The sequence below is a fragment of the Spermophilus citellus genome (genome assembly GCF_964194105.1).
Source record: "Spermophilus citellus genome assembly, chromosome: 8".
Classification (NCBI taxonomy): domain Eukaryota; kingdom Metazoa; phylum Chordata; class Mammalia; order Rodentia; family Sciuridae; genus Spermophilus; species Spermophilus citellus.
In genome coordinates, this window is record NC_138189.1 from 50,251,609 (window position 1) to 50,266,898 (window position 15,290).

General features: G+C 31.4%; 1 protein-coding gene across 1 annotated transcript in view; it reads right to left on the reverse strand.

The window, feature by feature from the left end:
• Positions 1 to 15,290, reverse strand: part of TECRL (trans-2,3-enoyl-CoA reductase like) — a 91,489-nt gene that overhangs the window by 10,309 nt on the left and 65,890 nt on the right. Inside the window, exons 5-8 of the mRNA XM_081303239.1 lie at positions 8,572 to 8,687; positions 4,855 to 4,960; positions 3,512 to 3,584; positions 1,791 to 1,834 (exon numbers count right to left, since the gene is read on the reverse strand). Coding sequence (XP_081159365.1) covers positions 1,791 to 1,834; positions 3,512 to 3,584; positions 4,855 to 4,960; positions 8,572 to 8,687 — 339 coding nt within the window. The remainder of the gene's footprint in view (positions 1 to 1,790; positions 1,835 to 3,511; positions 3,585 to 4,854; positions 4,961 to 8,571; positions 8,688 to 15,290) is intronic.

Consider the following 15,290-nt stretch of genomic DNA (forward strand, 5'->3'; position numbering starts at 1 on the left):
ATATTCTACTCAAAGTCCAGGCCATAATATTTCATATACAAAGCCGGAGTATTCATATATTGATACATAATTTATCATTGGGTGCCCTTCCCCAAACATACCGGTTACATACCAAAATTAGAAACACAATATAAAGTGAATGAAATGTGGTAAATCAATAAGCTATATTTTTCATCTTGCAATGTCCTGATGAAACACTTATCTATATATTCTCTAAGGTTGGAAAAATAAAACAACTATATCTAAACCCTAGAAATGATTAATTTATTATCAACTTAGAAATTTCATAATGGATTTTTTTCTTTTTCAATATATTTTTATTAGTTCTTTTTAGATATACATGACAGTAGGGTATATTTTGACATATTATACATACATGAAGTATAACTTATTCTAATTAGGACCCCATTCTTGTGGTTGTACATGTCATGAAGTTTCACTGGTCATATTCATATATGAATATAGTAAAGTTATGTCCAACTCATTTTACAGTCTTTCATATTCCCATCCCCCCTTCCCTTCATTCCCCTTTGTCAAATTTATTGAATTTCTACTCTTCCCCTCCACACTTCCCTTGTTGTGTGTTAGCTACAAAAATGAATGACTTCCTAATAGATTTTAAGTAATTAGGACTAGCAGTAATTTTCATCTTAAGATCCAGCTTTAAAACTCTGGGAACTGTAATAGAAGTCAGAATAATAAGCAGCCTGCATAAATGTTGTTGGTATAATTTCTTCTTAGGTTATGGCTGAGTAGAATTAGAAAATTCTGTTGTGCTCTAAAACTCAGTATATGATTCCATTATTTACTGGTTAATTTCAGAAGAACTTTAATATGAAACATTGGTATACTACTCAGCATGATTTACACATTTAAGGTGTATTCATTCTTAAACTGGAAGTCTTCATTTACCATATTATATGTTAACAAAATGACTTAATAACTAAAATTTTAGGCATTTACTATCATTGCTCTTGATTTACATTATTTAAAGCTTAAATGGTGTTAGATAATAAAATTTTCTTAGATAATAAAACAAAACATATAGTCCCATGTAACAGATAACAAACATAGATAAGGAACATAAACATAAAACAATATTGTTCAAATTTACTAAAAAAATAATATTTAAATAAATATGCAAGTAACAGCACCATTTCCTGCTTTATAGTAGTTTAACAATTGAAGTAATATTATGTTTGACTTACTAATATGCAAATTGATATCAATTTTTACATAATTCAATCAATATACTTGTTTGGTTCCATAGAAAGGTCTGAAGAACAGGACTGAACGAATTTGGGAAGACTCAGGCCCTGGGTTCAAACCCCAAAACCACATAAAATAATTTAAAAAAAAAAAGAAAGATAAAAAATTGAGGACAGACTTTTTCTTCATACTGAACTAACTACATTGACAATTTGGCCAAAGTTGTTTTGGGGATGTTTATTTAGTATACTTGTAAAAGTATTTGCTCTTAAAATTTTATAATTTGGTGACTTTATAATGGGAAGAATCACTGACTATATTTTTCAATGGTTACAATAATTCAAATTATTATTCTTCTTCTTTATAAGTGACTACAACATTTTGATTAAAAGATTTAGAGAGCTAATGAATTGATTATAGGAATTTATTTAATTTACTTCATTTTATAGCATTATATATAATATGTTGATACAAAAATAGATCTTATTTTCTGTATGACAAATCTTAAAAAGCAAAGTATTTTATGTTCTGAATAACACCAAATTTAGAGCATGAGTAGCAAGTAAATATTTGATACATACCAGAAAATTGATAGCAGATACTGTGACTTGCCTATTTCCAAATGCTAGAAAGTAGGAAAAGAAATTGTTATGCAAACACTCACTTTGTATTGTCACACTACAGATGTAATTCACAAAATGTTAAATGGCTTCATGGTCATGACTATTCCCTAACCAGCAGTATGGTGAGATATATTATTTACATCTTAGTGTGATACTAAAGTGTAATTGTTTTTGTTGAAAATAAAATACCTCTTTTCTAGCGCTATAAGGACATTTAAAGAAAATCTCTAAAATTAATTGATGTCATTAAGCTCTTTAAAAAATATTTTATCTCTCTCATTTATCATTTCTCAATTTAAAAACAAAACTATAATGGCCTAACAACATACAATAATATGACAAAATGCCTTTTATTTAATTTCTAACAATAAACACAAAATATTAATAATAATCAGTATTTTGCATAATTGTTTTTAAATACTCATTATTTTAATTGGTCAAATGTATGGGAGTGTTTTATAACAGGCACTAAGTTAGCTAGTTTATATAAATATGTATAGATAAATATATTATAAATATATATATTATATAATATATTAAATATATTATAAATATATATTATAAATATATATAATATTATAAATATATAATATTAAATATATTATATATCTATATCTATCTATATATCTACATATAAATATATATATTTGTTGTTGTTGTTTTTTGGTACAAGGGATTGAACCCAAGAATGCTTAACTACTGAGCCAACTCCCAGCCATTTTAATATTTTATTTTGAAATAAGACCTTACTAAGTTGCTGAGGATCTGAGGATAGTCTGGATGCTGAGACCCCCCTGCCACAGCCTTCCAAATCACTGGGATTACAGACCTGCACCATCATGTCCAGCAGCACTATGTTTTTATTATAAAACTTATACCTGTTGTTTCCCTTAATATTATATATGTTTCTTCTTACAATGAAACATTCTTCTTTATCTAAATTGTAATAATTGTGTTATACTAATTTCTATTTAGCATTATTCTTTTACTTGTTGATACAACTTGACATAACTTCAATCAGCAATTTCCATTAGGAATTCATATAACAGACACTGCACTTACTGTATGCTTGTGATAAATTATAGGAAAAGCCAAAATCAAATCTTGCCTTAATAGAACTTACAGTCTGATCAGGAAAGAAATACTAATCACATGCTCACATGCTGATGAATGACAACTTGTAAACTTGATAAATGTACCAAAAAGAGCTTCTAAGTAAGTGATTATAACAGGTGTGCAGTTACCAACTAATGCCAGACATGACTTGTCACTTATGTATATCTATAAATAGAGTAAAGTTATATAGATTTAAGCATTAGTTGCAAAATTTGCACTTTGTATAATTGCAATAACATGCTGTGGTAACTGAAATTTAAACCATGATATATGGCACTGGAATAGATATATATTACAAACCTGTAAGGTGTGGACTGTCTATACAAGAAACTTACTTTCCACTTGAAATCTGTATTGTAATGTAACAGATGTTTCACTTAATTTGAATCCTACTTAAATTTACATTTACATAATAATGTTCAATTACAAAAGAAATAGAAAATTTATATTTTAACAAATATTTTCAATAAATATTTTATATAAAAAATTGTATAAATTGTCTAAGCTAGAATTTTGAGATTAGCAATTTGGTATATGGTTAGATGAGAAGAACTTCTACATACATGGTGGTGTATACTGTGGATGATTAATGTAGTAGGCAATCCAAGAAGTGAATCCCCAGTAAAAGGCACAACCCTACAAATAGACAAAGTAAAACAGAAGTTATGGAAACTATACTTGTCAAATACTCTAAAGCCAGCTCATATATTCATTTCATATACTGAGAATTTTTTGCATAAAAATTATATAAATTGTCTAAGCTAGAAAAATAAATTTCTTCAATTGTTAAGGGAGCATTTTAAAACTCTGTATCACTAAGGATGTATATTCCCTAGTACCACTATTATTAACATTAATGAATATTTACAATATAGGTAAAAAGTAATTTTTATGTTTTAGAAAGATTTATCAAGAATGGTTTTGCATATTAAAAATATGAATGAAGTAAAAACTAATTACTGCATAAAAAGTTCTAACCATAAATGGAAAAATAATGAATTATTTAATCATTAGCAAATATACATCTTGATTGATTAGAACCTCTCTAATATAGACCAGATTTATGAGTACTGAATTATAACATATAGATCATCTACCAATAGAATAAATTTGATTGCCTTCTGTCAAAAATAAATAAATAAATAATTGCTTCTTTGCATGATGTATCTTTTCTTAGCATTCTGGGCTTACTGCTGTGTTACAACAAGAGCAACAACAACAAAATTAGATGGGGACATTTTAGAAAGCTGATATTTGCCAAAAATCGGGGCATTTGTGTGTGTGTGTGTGTGTGTGTGTGTATGTGAGAACATATCTTTTAAATAAATTTCAAACAGAAAATCAAATTAAATTTGAATTTGAAATGACAAATCAAAGTGACCAATGGTGTCCATTATAAGTTTTTAACTCAATCTTTCAAAAAATTTCCCATGTTTGATAGCTTTTTGGTAGTTGATTATTGTTGCATTCACCTTTTCTGGGAAAAGCAAAAACTTTAGCATTATACTATCACTTTCATAAATAAGATATAGTTATTGTCATATTAATCATACACAAGTGTGTATTTTAGGAGTATTCATATGTGATATCTATCCTTTTCAAGAGGCACTTAAAGAATCCAAATTCAGTGCTCACTCTTCCCAAAATGAAAAATGTTCCTTGGAGTATCTAGTTGATCTTGTAAGATAAGGTCCTGGCAAATCTCTCTAAACTTTATTGGCTGAGGGTAGCTCAAATAGAATTGCTCAAGGAAGGACATTTCAGGAACATAAGTTTTAATAAATGTTGACACAATCAGAAAAATTTAGTCTTGAGGAAAAGATGATTCAAAGCTTAAAGCTTTGCTAATGATCAATATACTAATTTTCTCAATAATAATTAAAATACAAATAACATTAATTCCCACCTGTATCAAATTTTTCAAAGGTGTGCGTCCTGCAGAAACTTTGTGAACAAATAAAGTTTCCAAAAGATATCGGATATAATGTATACAATGGAAGAGGCAAGCCAAACTGGAAAAAAAATACATAAACATAAACATTAAATTCTCTCCCAAAATTCTTTCTTGCTTTGTGTTAATTATTTTACATGTTTGTTACTTTACTACACTATCCACATTAGAAAATATTGATTCTGGTAACCAAACACAAATGTTTACTTTTATATTTTATTCTAGAATTCTTCTAAAGTTAATAATGAAATAACAGTTGTAAGAATCTGTACTTCTGATAATAAAAATGGTTTATGATATAAATCCTAAACTGTTATGCTCACACTTGCCCCACAAATAATCTAAATATCATAATTGCAAATGCCTTCATACCAAAATGCCTCAAGATTGAAGCAGACAATCTACAAATTTTTAAAAAGTAGATTTTTAAGATTTATAAATTATGTGCTTCAAATAGATGCATTTGACATTTAATAATATACAGAATAATTTTAATGGTCTGGTTTTCCTTTAGAAGGTAGTAAAATTGAGAAAGTTACAATTTCATTTTCTATAGAGTCATTAATGCATCATTTGTTTTTCTTTGCTTCTTACCCATGTAGGATGTTGTAATATTTGGTCTTTTCATATATTTGTTTTTGTTGTATTCTAAGTTGCTGCCTCTTGTCATTTTAACGTAGCTATTATTTTAAAAGTAAATATTAAATGTGACTTACAGAAGTATATCGTTTTTATAAATATCAAGAAGAATTTCATTAAAATTAGTACATATTTTGTTTGAAGAAAAAAAGGTCAAATCTCAAAGTTTTGCTATTAAGAAAATCAGTATGGATCAAAGATTATGTAACTTTACCAATAAAGTTTGAACATAAAAACTAGCATGCCGGGGCTGGGGATGTGGCTCAAGCGGTAGCGCGCTTGCCTGGCATGCGTGCGGCCCGGGTTCGATCCTCAGCACCACATACCAACAAAGATGTTGTGTCCACCGAGAACTAAAAATAAATATTAAAAAAAAATTCTCTCTCTCTCTCTCTCTCTCTCTCTCTCTCTCTCTCTCTCTCTCTCTCTCTCTCTGTCTCTCTCTCTCTCCTCTCTCACAATCTCTCTAAAAAAAAAAAATTAGCATGCCATTTACTCTTTGCAAAGTAAGATATTGAGATGATTTATCTAGTTAAAAATTTATTTGAACAAAGATGAATTAATGAGGGTAATTCATTAATTGAGGTGTAACTCAGTGATAGAGCACTTATATAGCTTGTGGGAAGTCCTGGGTTTAATTCCCAGCACTACAAACAACAACAGCAAAAATGATTTCTGCTTTATCTGGTAGTTCCTTTAAGGAAAACAAACAAACAAACAAAAATAGACAATAGTGTCAGGAGTGGCAAATAAATTATTACTTTGAACTTCATAGCCTTGGACATCTTGACTGCTGCATCTGGGAATCTTTCCATTCCAAGGTATAGAAAGACAGGCCCATTTACAGGTAGCTGCTGTTAATGGAGTCAATTCCCATATGTGGCAAGGAATTTAGATCATAGCTATAAATTTAGATGCCTGCTAGCCTTAGGTAAAAGAGATACCAGTGTGCCTTCAGGCAGCAGCTGCCTGGAGGAAGAATTACTGTGCAAGTGATAAGGGCCCTAACAGGGCCAATTTTCCACAGCTTATCACCTCTTGTTTATCTCAAAGAGTGCTTCTTCCCAATAATTACCTTTGGTGGCATTTGAGGGCTTTCTCCCTTTGTTAGGATCATACACATCAGGTCTCTTCCACACCGTAAGCCCTTCCTTTAAATATATTTTCTTGCATGATATAGGTCCCCAGTTTGTTTTATATTATTATAACACAAGGGCATAGGAAAGAGGAGACCATACATAGCATACACAGCTAGAGCCTTCCTGTTGAGATATTTGCCCCACAGTACATAGTTGATAACTAAACAAGTCTAATTTCATTTTGAAATATTTTTATTCTATTTGATTATGTTGGGCTTCCTATCTAGCACCAGTTTTTTCTTTGTCCATTCCCAAACTTATTGTAAATCCACAAATAAGTTTGGGTCTAGTTATTTTTTCCAATCATAATATTTGAGAATATCTTATCCTTTATCAAGAAAGATTCAAGATGTGAGGGTCATGAAGTAAAGCACAACTTTAACTCTACAGAGCTACAAGGGAGGCAGAACATCTGGTTTCTCTTGAAGAAGATGATGAAGGAAATGTTTAGCTAATAGGTTGATATTCAGGAAATACTTGATGAAGATAGAGATTTTGCAGGAGATATGTCATTATCCCAGTGCTCAAAGGTTTCTAAGAGATCCAATGAACTTCATGGTACTTAAACATTCTGTATAAATTTAGCAAAACTAAACAAAGCAGAAAAGATTTTGACTTTATAACATGACTGAAAGCAATTTGCATGACTTAACATTTGAGTTTGTGACAATTGGGTGTGGCATTTGAAAATTGATCTTCTAAATATTGAGAAACAATATTATCCTGAAGTTAGAGTATCTTAGAAGTCTTGAGATCATTTTGTACATTTCTGTTAAATGCCTAAATTTCAAAAGGAGTTTGACATCTACTCTGACATGCTTCGTATGCAGTTGTTGTATTTGTTCTTCAGAAACAATATGACAAACAAACATTTATCAAAGAAATATTATTAAAGTTTTTGTGTTTTCATTTAAGAGTAGTAACCATTGTTAGTTAATTCTTTTGAGAATGCTGCTTAAAAATGTTCTTTATTTATGTTGTGCTATGTATCTAGTACATGTTACATATTTGCTCTAAAAAATTAGTGGTAGCCATTACATTTTCTTTCTAATCTCTCAGCCTCAGTCGTTTTCTAAATGAATTAGACATTCTCTTCATTAAAGGAAAAAAAAAAAGAAGTTAATATTCCTAGGCAAGACCATCATCAGTGAGATCCAATGTCTCCTTACTTGGCTCTATCTCTGCTATCCTAGACTTCTTTATGTTGCTACCATGCACTAAAAAAATTTGTCATCCCTAAAAATCTATTACTTTTATTAGTATAACTGTATTATTTAAAATTTCCATTTTTCTCAAAATATAATAATAAATTTTGTGTAAATATGTTTTAACTTTCTTTTTTGGGGGGAGTGAGAGGATACCGGGGATTGAACTCAGGGGCATTGGATCACTGAGCCACATCCCCAGATCTATTTTGTATTTTATTTAGAGACAATGTCTCACTGAGTTGCTTAGCAACTTGCTTTTATTGAGGCTTTGAAACCTTGATCCTCCTGCTTCAGCCACCTGAGCCCATGGGATTACAGGCATGTGCCATCTCACCCAGTGATGTTTTAATTTTTTATGAAATCCATACATATTCAGTACAAATTTTAGTTCAAACTAAAATTTGTACTGAATATGTTCCTAGCAAGGGAGATGTGGTACAAGACTCTGGTGTTCTGGGCAGCAACAGAATATTATACATCACTGATTGCCACACAATCATAAAAGTGAACAGCTGATAAGTCTACGATTTACTATGTTGCGAAGCTATAATGTTCCATAAATTAGGCATACTACATGAATTTAGAAATGAAATTTTCAATTTATAATTGGATTATCCAGCCCTAAACCCTCTGTAATTTGAGAAGTATCTCCTCCCAAAACTGTAAGAGCTATATGAATCACTTACTGTACCACTGGGTGGCGTATACTTCTAGTGTTCTCTTTCCTGTCATATACATATGAGATCCTCAAATAAAACAGGAGGTATATTAGCAGAGGTCCTGTGTATTCAGCCAAAAATACCTGGAAAGAAGAAGGTAATTTATATTTAAAATAATTTTATAAGTTTTTCAAGGTTTACTTATCTTCATTAGTATTCATCTACTGCTTGAACTGGTAAAATGGCTAGGTGAAGACATTCTATTTTAAAATAATTATATAAGATGCTAACATAAATAAATCTTCCTTAGAAGAACCATGCAAGAGTTAAGGAGAACTCATTATATGCAAAAAGTTAATTTAAAATAAAAACAAATATTGAGACTCGGATGATGGCAGTGTGGATCTAGGCAGCAAACCCTGACTCTTCTACAAATTCCAGAAAAAAAAAAAGCAGTAAAAGAACAATTGACCAGAAAGGTGGGTGACAGAATAACCCCCCGCCAAAACTCAGTATTGGACTACTTGGGAGATGGGGGGACTTGGAATTTGGTTACTGGAGTAGAAAATCAGGACATTTCCTAACCCTAAAGTCTGACCAGTGTATAGTTGGTGGAGGGGTAACAGAGAGAAAGAAGAAGAGGAAAAGCCCATAATCCTCACTTAACAATAGTTGAAAAGAAATGTGAATCAAATTAAAATGGGACAGAAGCAGCAAGAACAGTGAAGGAAATCACACAGTTTATCCCAAATTGTGGTCAGAAATCTGTTTCAGGCAAGGCAAGCAGTTTGTAGAGTCCACAACTAGCCAGCCTCTTTAGAAGAGATTGAATAAACACATCTTCTTCCCATTTACAGATAGCAACAAATAAAACCATAGGGAGCGCCTGTAAGGTGGATTGTCTCAGTGATCCATCTAGAAGAAACTTGTAGAGGTTCATAAACCTTCTCCCCCCTGCCCTCCACAAGGGGAGTGGGTTAGAGCTGACATAATAACAAATAAATCACTGCCAGGGAGTGCTAACTCCAATCTGAGCTCACCACAGCCTCTGCTTCAGATGAAGACAGGCAAACTGACATCCTACCCTATTCAGAGTAACAGGTAAAAAACAATGATGCGCAGTAATCAGGGTGAGACTTCTGTGCAACAGTCTGTCAGCAGGAAGCCTGCTCTCACAGGCCCTAGGTTGCAGACAGCCACCATGTGCTTAGATAACATTGCTACAAAGAAGCCCCAGGAGAGGGGAGCAGGTGCTCAAGAATTCACAATAACCAGACAGCTACTGGAGCTCACACAAAACCTGGCCCAATAACAGCCTACACTCCAGTTGAGGAAAAGTACTCCAGTCACCCACATCAGTCAGAACAAGAGAGGTTTTTGCCACAGACTGCTCACAGGGAGCCTACATTCAGGTGCCACACATTTGCAATCACCAAGCTTTATGCTGCCATAAAGAAATTCCAGCTGTGTGGAGCAGGTTGCCAGCATTCCAATCAGCAACAGTGCTCAGCTCTGCACCCTGTGCTTCCACACCCAACAAAAACAGTCAGAAGATGTACCACCCTACCAAACATGCAGATTTGGATCTCTAGTCTAACTAACAAGCACCATCTGGCAAGAAAACCATAACAACCATGGAAATAGTTTCTGTGCCCCAGAATCCACAGCTGTGAGTTTCTGAATTTCCAGACATAAACTAAAAGTTCTTCAGAATTAAAAAAAAAAAAAAAATATATATATATATATATATATATATATATATATACTGTTAAGATAAAGAACCTAACATATCTATAACATGTTATATTTCATGTATGAACAATAAAATTTATTTATTTTCTTCTCAGTTGGACATGGAACCTGGAACCTTTTTTTATAATAGGCTGTAGTTTAGGACACAAAGCAAATCTTAGCAAAGAAAGAGAGGAGGTGGGGAGGGAGGGAGAGAGATTAAATTCTATCAGATCATATTGGAATAAAATTACAAATCAACAAAATAAAGAACAGAAACTATTTGTAAATTTTGGAGATTAATTAATAGAATTTTGAGTAAGGAATGGGTTATGGAAGAAATCAGGGGAGAAATCAAACAATTTTAAAAACAATTGAGAATGGAATTGAAACAATTAAAACTCTCTTGGATATTATGAAAGCAATTTTAACAGGAAAATTTATAGCATTGTACATTAAAAAACAAAACAATTAATATCCCAAATAAATAATCAAATGTTATAGAAAAGTAAAAAAAATTAAATAAGTAGAAGATACGAAATAAAATCAAAGCCAAAATTAGTAAAATTAAAAATTAAAGGTAATAAAAATTATTAATGTGACAAATATTTGACTCTTTGAAATGATAAAGATTCATAAACACTTAGCCAAATGAGTCAAAAGAGAGAGAAGACTCAAATCAGCAAAATTAGAGATGAAAGAAGAGATATTACCACAGATACTTCTGAAATCCAGATAATCATTAGAATCTGTTTTGAAAATTGATGTTCCAATAAATTAGAAAATCTAGAAGTTATTAACTTTCTAGATACAAATGACCTATCCAAATTAAACCAAAAGGATATAGGTAGCCTAAACAGACCAATATCAAGCAATGAGAGTGAAACGGAAATTAAAAGCTTTCCAACAAAGAAAATCTCAGGACCAGATGGATTCTTTGCAAAGTTCTAACAGATCTTTAAAGAATAACTAATATCAATCTTTCTTAAATTATTCCATGAAATACAAAGAGAGGGAAAGACGGAATAAAAAACTCACAAATTCATCCTAAGACGCTAGTATCATCTGAATACAAAAACCAAACACACAGTCAAGGAGAGAAAGCTACAGAACAATATTCCTGATGAACATAGATGTAAAAATCTTTATTAAAATATTAGCAAACCACATTCAGTAAAACATTAAGAAGATAGTGCACCATGATCAAGTGGGTTTCATCCTACCGATGTAAATATGGTTCTAAGTATGCAAATCAATAAATGTAATTCATTTAAAAAAATTAAGGAAGAGAATCACATGATTATCTCAATAGTTGCAGAAAAGGCCTTCGACAAAATCAAGCATAGTTTCATGTTAAAAATGCTGGAAAATTAAGGAATAGAAGGAACTTACATCAACATTATAAAGTCTATGTCTGACAAATGTAAAACCAACATAATGCTAGTAGAAAAAACTCAAAGCATTTCCTCTAAAATCAGGAACAGGAAAAAAATGTACACTCTTACCAATCTTATTAATATAGTTCTTGAAAGTCTAACCAGTGCAATCTGGCAAGAGAAGTAAATTAAAGGTATACAAATAGAAAAAGAACTGTTAAATTATTTTTGCTGATGACTTGATTCTGTATTTGAAGACCCAAAAAGCTACACTAAAAGATTTCTAGGGATGATAAGCAGGTTCAGCAAAGTAGCAGGACACAAAATCAATATAAAAGAAGGGGGAGGAGGAAGAAGAGGAGAAAGAGGAGGAGGAGAGAAACTATCACTATCCTGGAGTATAATAATTAATCTTCTGAGAAAAAATTAGGAATATTATCTCATTCATAATAACCTCAAAAAATGAAAAAGAAGGAGGAGGAGGAAGAGGAGGAGGAGGAGGAGGAGGATGAGGAGGAGGAGGAGGAGGATGAGGAGGAGGAGGAGGAGGAGGAGGAGGAGGAATCATCTAACTAAAGAGGTAAAAGCCCTCTTACAATGAAAACTATAAAATACTGAAGAAAGAAATAGAAGAAGACATTAGAAGATGGAAAGACTTCATATGTTATAGCATAGACAAAATCAACATCATCAAAATGTTCATATTAACAAAAGTCTCATAAAAAATAAATTCAATATCCACTGAAATACAACTGATATTATTTACAGAACTGGAAAAAACAGTGCCAAAATTTATTTGGAACAATAAAAATACAGAAAAGACAAAGCAATACTGAGCAAAAAGGGTAATGCTTGAGGCATTACAATACCTGATCTCAAAATATACTACAGAACTACAGTAACAAATACAGAATGGTACTGGCATCAAAACAGGCATGAAAAACAGTGAAATAAAATAAAAGACACTAAGACAGACTCACTTAGATACTTTACTCTGATTCTAAATAAAGGTGCCGAAAACTTGTTGGAGAAAAGATGGCCTTTCTAACAAATGATGCTGGAAAACTTAATATCCATATGTAGGATAATGAAATTAGATCTCTATCTTCCTTCATGCACAAAAGTTAACTCAAAGTAGACTACATACATAGAACTTAGACATAGAAATTAGATCAGAAACACATAGAACTACATAGAAAAATATAGAACTAGAGACAGAAATTAGATCAGAAACACTGAGACTATCAGATGAAAGCATAGGCTCACTATTGGTACAGGTTCCAACTTCCTTAACAAGGCCCCTAAAGGTCAAGACACAAAAGTAAGAATCAACAAACTTGATGGCATATCAGAAACTATATGAGGAAAAAGATATATTTATACATGTTTTGGAGGGACTGCAAATAAATCTATCCAATGGAAAACAGTATGGCAATTTCTCAAAAGGCAGGAATGGAATCACCATATGACCCAGTTATAGCACTCCTTGGTATTTATCCAAGAGAACTAAATTCAGAGTGTAAAGCAATTCAAGCAAATCAGTGTTTATAACAGTGCAATTCACAATAGTCACATTGTAGAACCAGCCAAATTGCTCATCAACAGATGAATGGATAAAGAGAATGCAGTATCTCTACAAAATGGAATTTTACTAAGCCTTAAAGAATTATAGAATTATGACATTTGATGGTAAATCGGTGGAACTAGAGAATATTATGCTAAATGGAAAAAAAAAAACAGACCCCAAAGCTGAGGGTTTAATGTTTTTTCTCATATGTGGAAGCTAAGGAAAATAATAAGAAAGCAAAATAAAGAAGATAAAAGGAGATCATGGAGTAGAGGAAGGTAGTAGAGAGGGAGGCAGAATGGATGCAGAAAGGAGGAACTGAGGGATGCAATTGACCAAATTATGGTGTGTGTGTGTGTGTGTGTGTGTGTGTGTGTGTGTATGAATTTACCATAGTAGATTTGCCTTAATGTATATCTATAAAGCCCCCAGTTCAAATAAATAAATAAAAGAAAGACCAGAAGCATAGAGGAAAGAGAACAGGGGGAAGGAAAGAGGAAATACTGGGGACTGAAAGGGAGAAAATTATATACCATATATAATGAGGTCAAAATGAACCCCACTATTATGTATAACTACAATGCAATAAATAATAAAAATAAAATGGACAACTGTTACAGTATACAATAGTGAAACTGCATTAATACGAAAATAGAAAATACTGAAACTAACAAACTGATTTTTAAAAATTGGAAGAAAGGAGATTTTATTTCACTAAACAACTTTAATGTATTTTTTCACTTCCTCAACCCAATGTATACTCTTTGTTCCATAAGAACTGTCCCTGTCATATTCCATGTATTATCTTAACTCAGTTGATTTGACTCTGATTCAGACTGAAATAATTCAGTTCTTTTTTTCTTTTAATCATACCTTAATTCTAATGAGTGTAGTTGTGTGGCAAAAAGAATTGACTTCAAAGTGCTAGGGCAGGGAGAAATTATATTCTGCAGAATTTTTAACTAACAAGACACTAACAAAATTTGAAAAAAAAAATCATCAGAAACAAGACAGTGTGACTGAGAAAAGAATAGCTGGTTGACTGGTTTTCTGATAATTTTACAAATCTGATAACTGCTCATTATTTGATTTTGTTTTAATGCTAAAACGAGTTTAAAGTCACTCTGAAATATTCAGAAAGAAAAGGAAATGTAATTAACTTACTTCTGAGTATTCAAGGATAATAGAAACCATACAGATAATGCTAAGTTTGACTGCCATTAACTGCTTTGTTTTCACCATTTTCTAAAGGAAAAAAAAAAAACTGAATCTGCATGCTTTGTTCAAATATGCAACTAAGACATTTGTTAAAATTATGTTCACCACTTTACTGAAATTTGAATTTATTATGTATATGTATGTGTGTGTGATCTTATATAAATGTATACTTAAATGTAAGTATATTACATGGTTTTTATAATAATAATACATAATAAATATGGCCTTTTTTACATGCAGGTCTCTGGTTATAATTCTACTTTTAGCAATATATATCTCATAAGCCAAGAAAGACTTCTGAAGGTAAACATAATACAATATCTGGTTGATCCATTGTAAAAGCAACTTTGTTTGAGAGACTATCTTAATTTATGACTTATGACATGCCAGATTTTTCAAATATAAGGAGAATGTTCACTATTGAATGTTTGTCAACACATTGTAATAATGAGGAAGGTGAACATTTTTGTACAACGACAAAAAAAGTTTAAAAATGTATCTCAGCATCAAATAATAAAATAACATTTGAGAAAATTCTCTAGACATAGATCAAAAAAGAACAATGATGTGAACAATAATTAATCTGAATAAAAGTCACTATTTATTAAGTTAATAAAAGCCTACCATAGATATGAAGTTTCTTTGGACCAGAGGAAATTAAATTATATTCTTATCACTATGTCTCATAAAAAGAAATCTGAAAAGCATGCTAGTGTACATGAATATATTTTAGAAGGCTCAATACTTTATCACATATATTGTTAAGGCTGAAACATGGAAGTTAAAATGGTACATACATATGAAGTGTACATATTTAAATCACTAGAGGATGATAATAACTAACTTTTGGACAA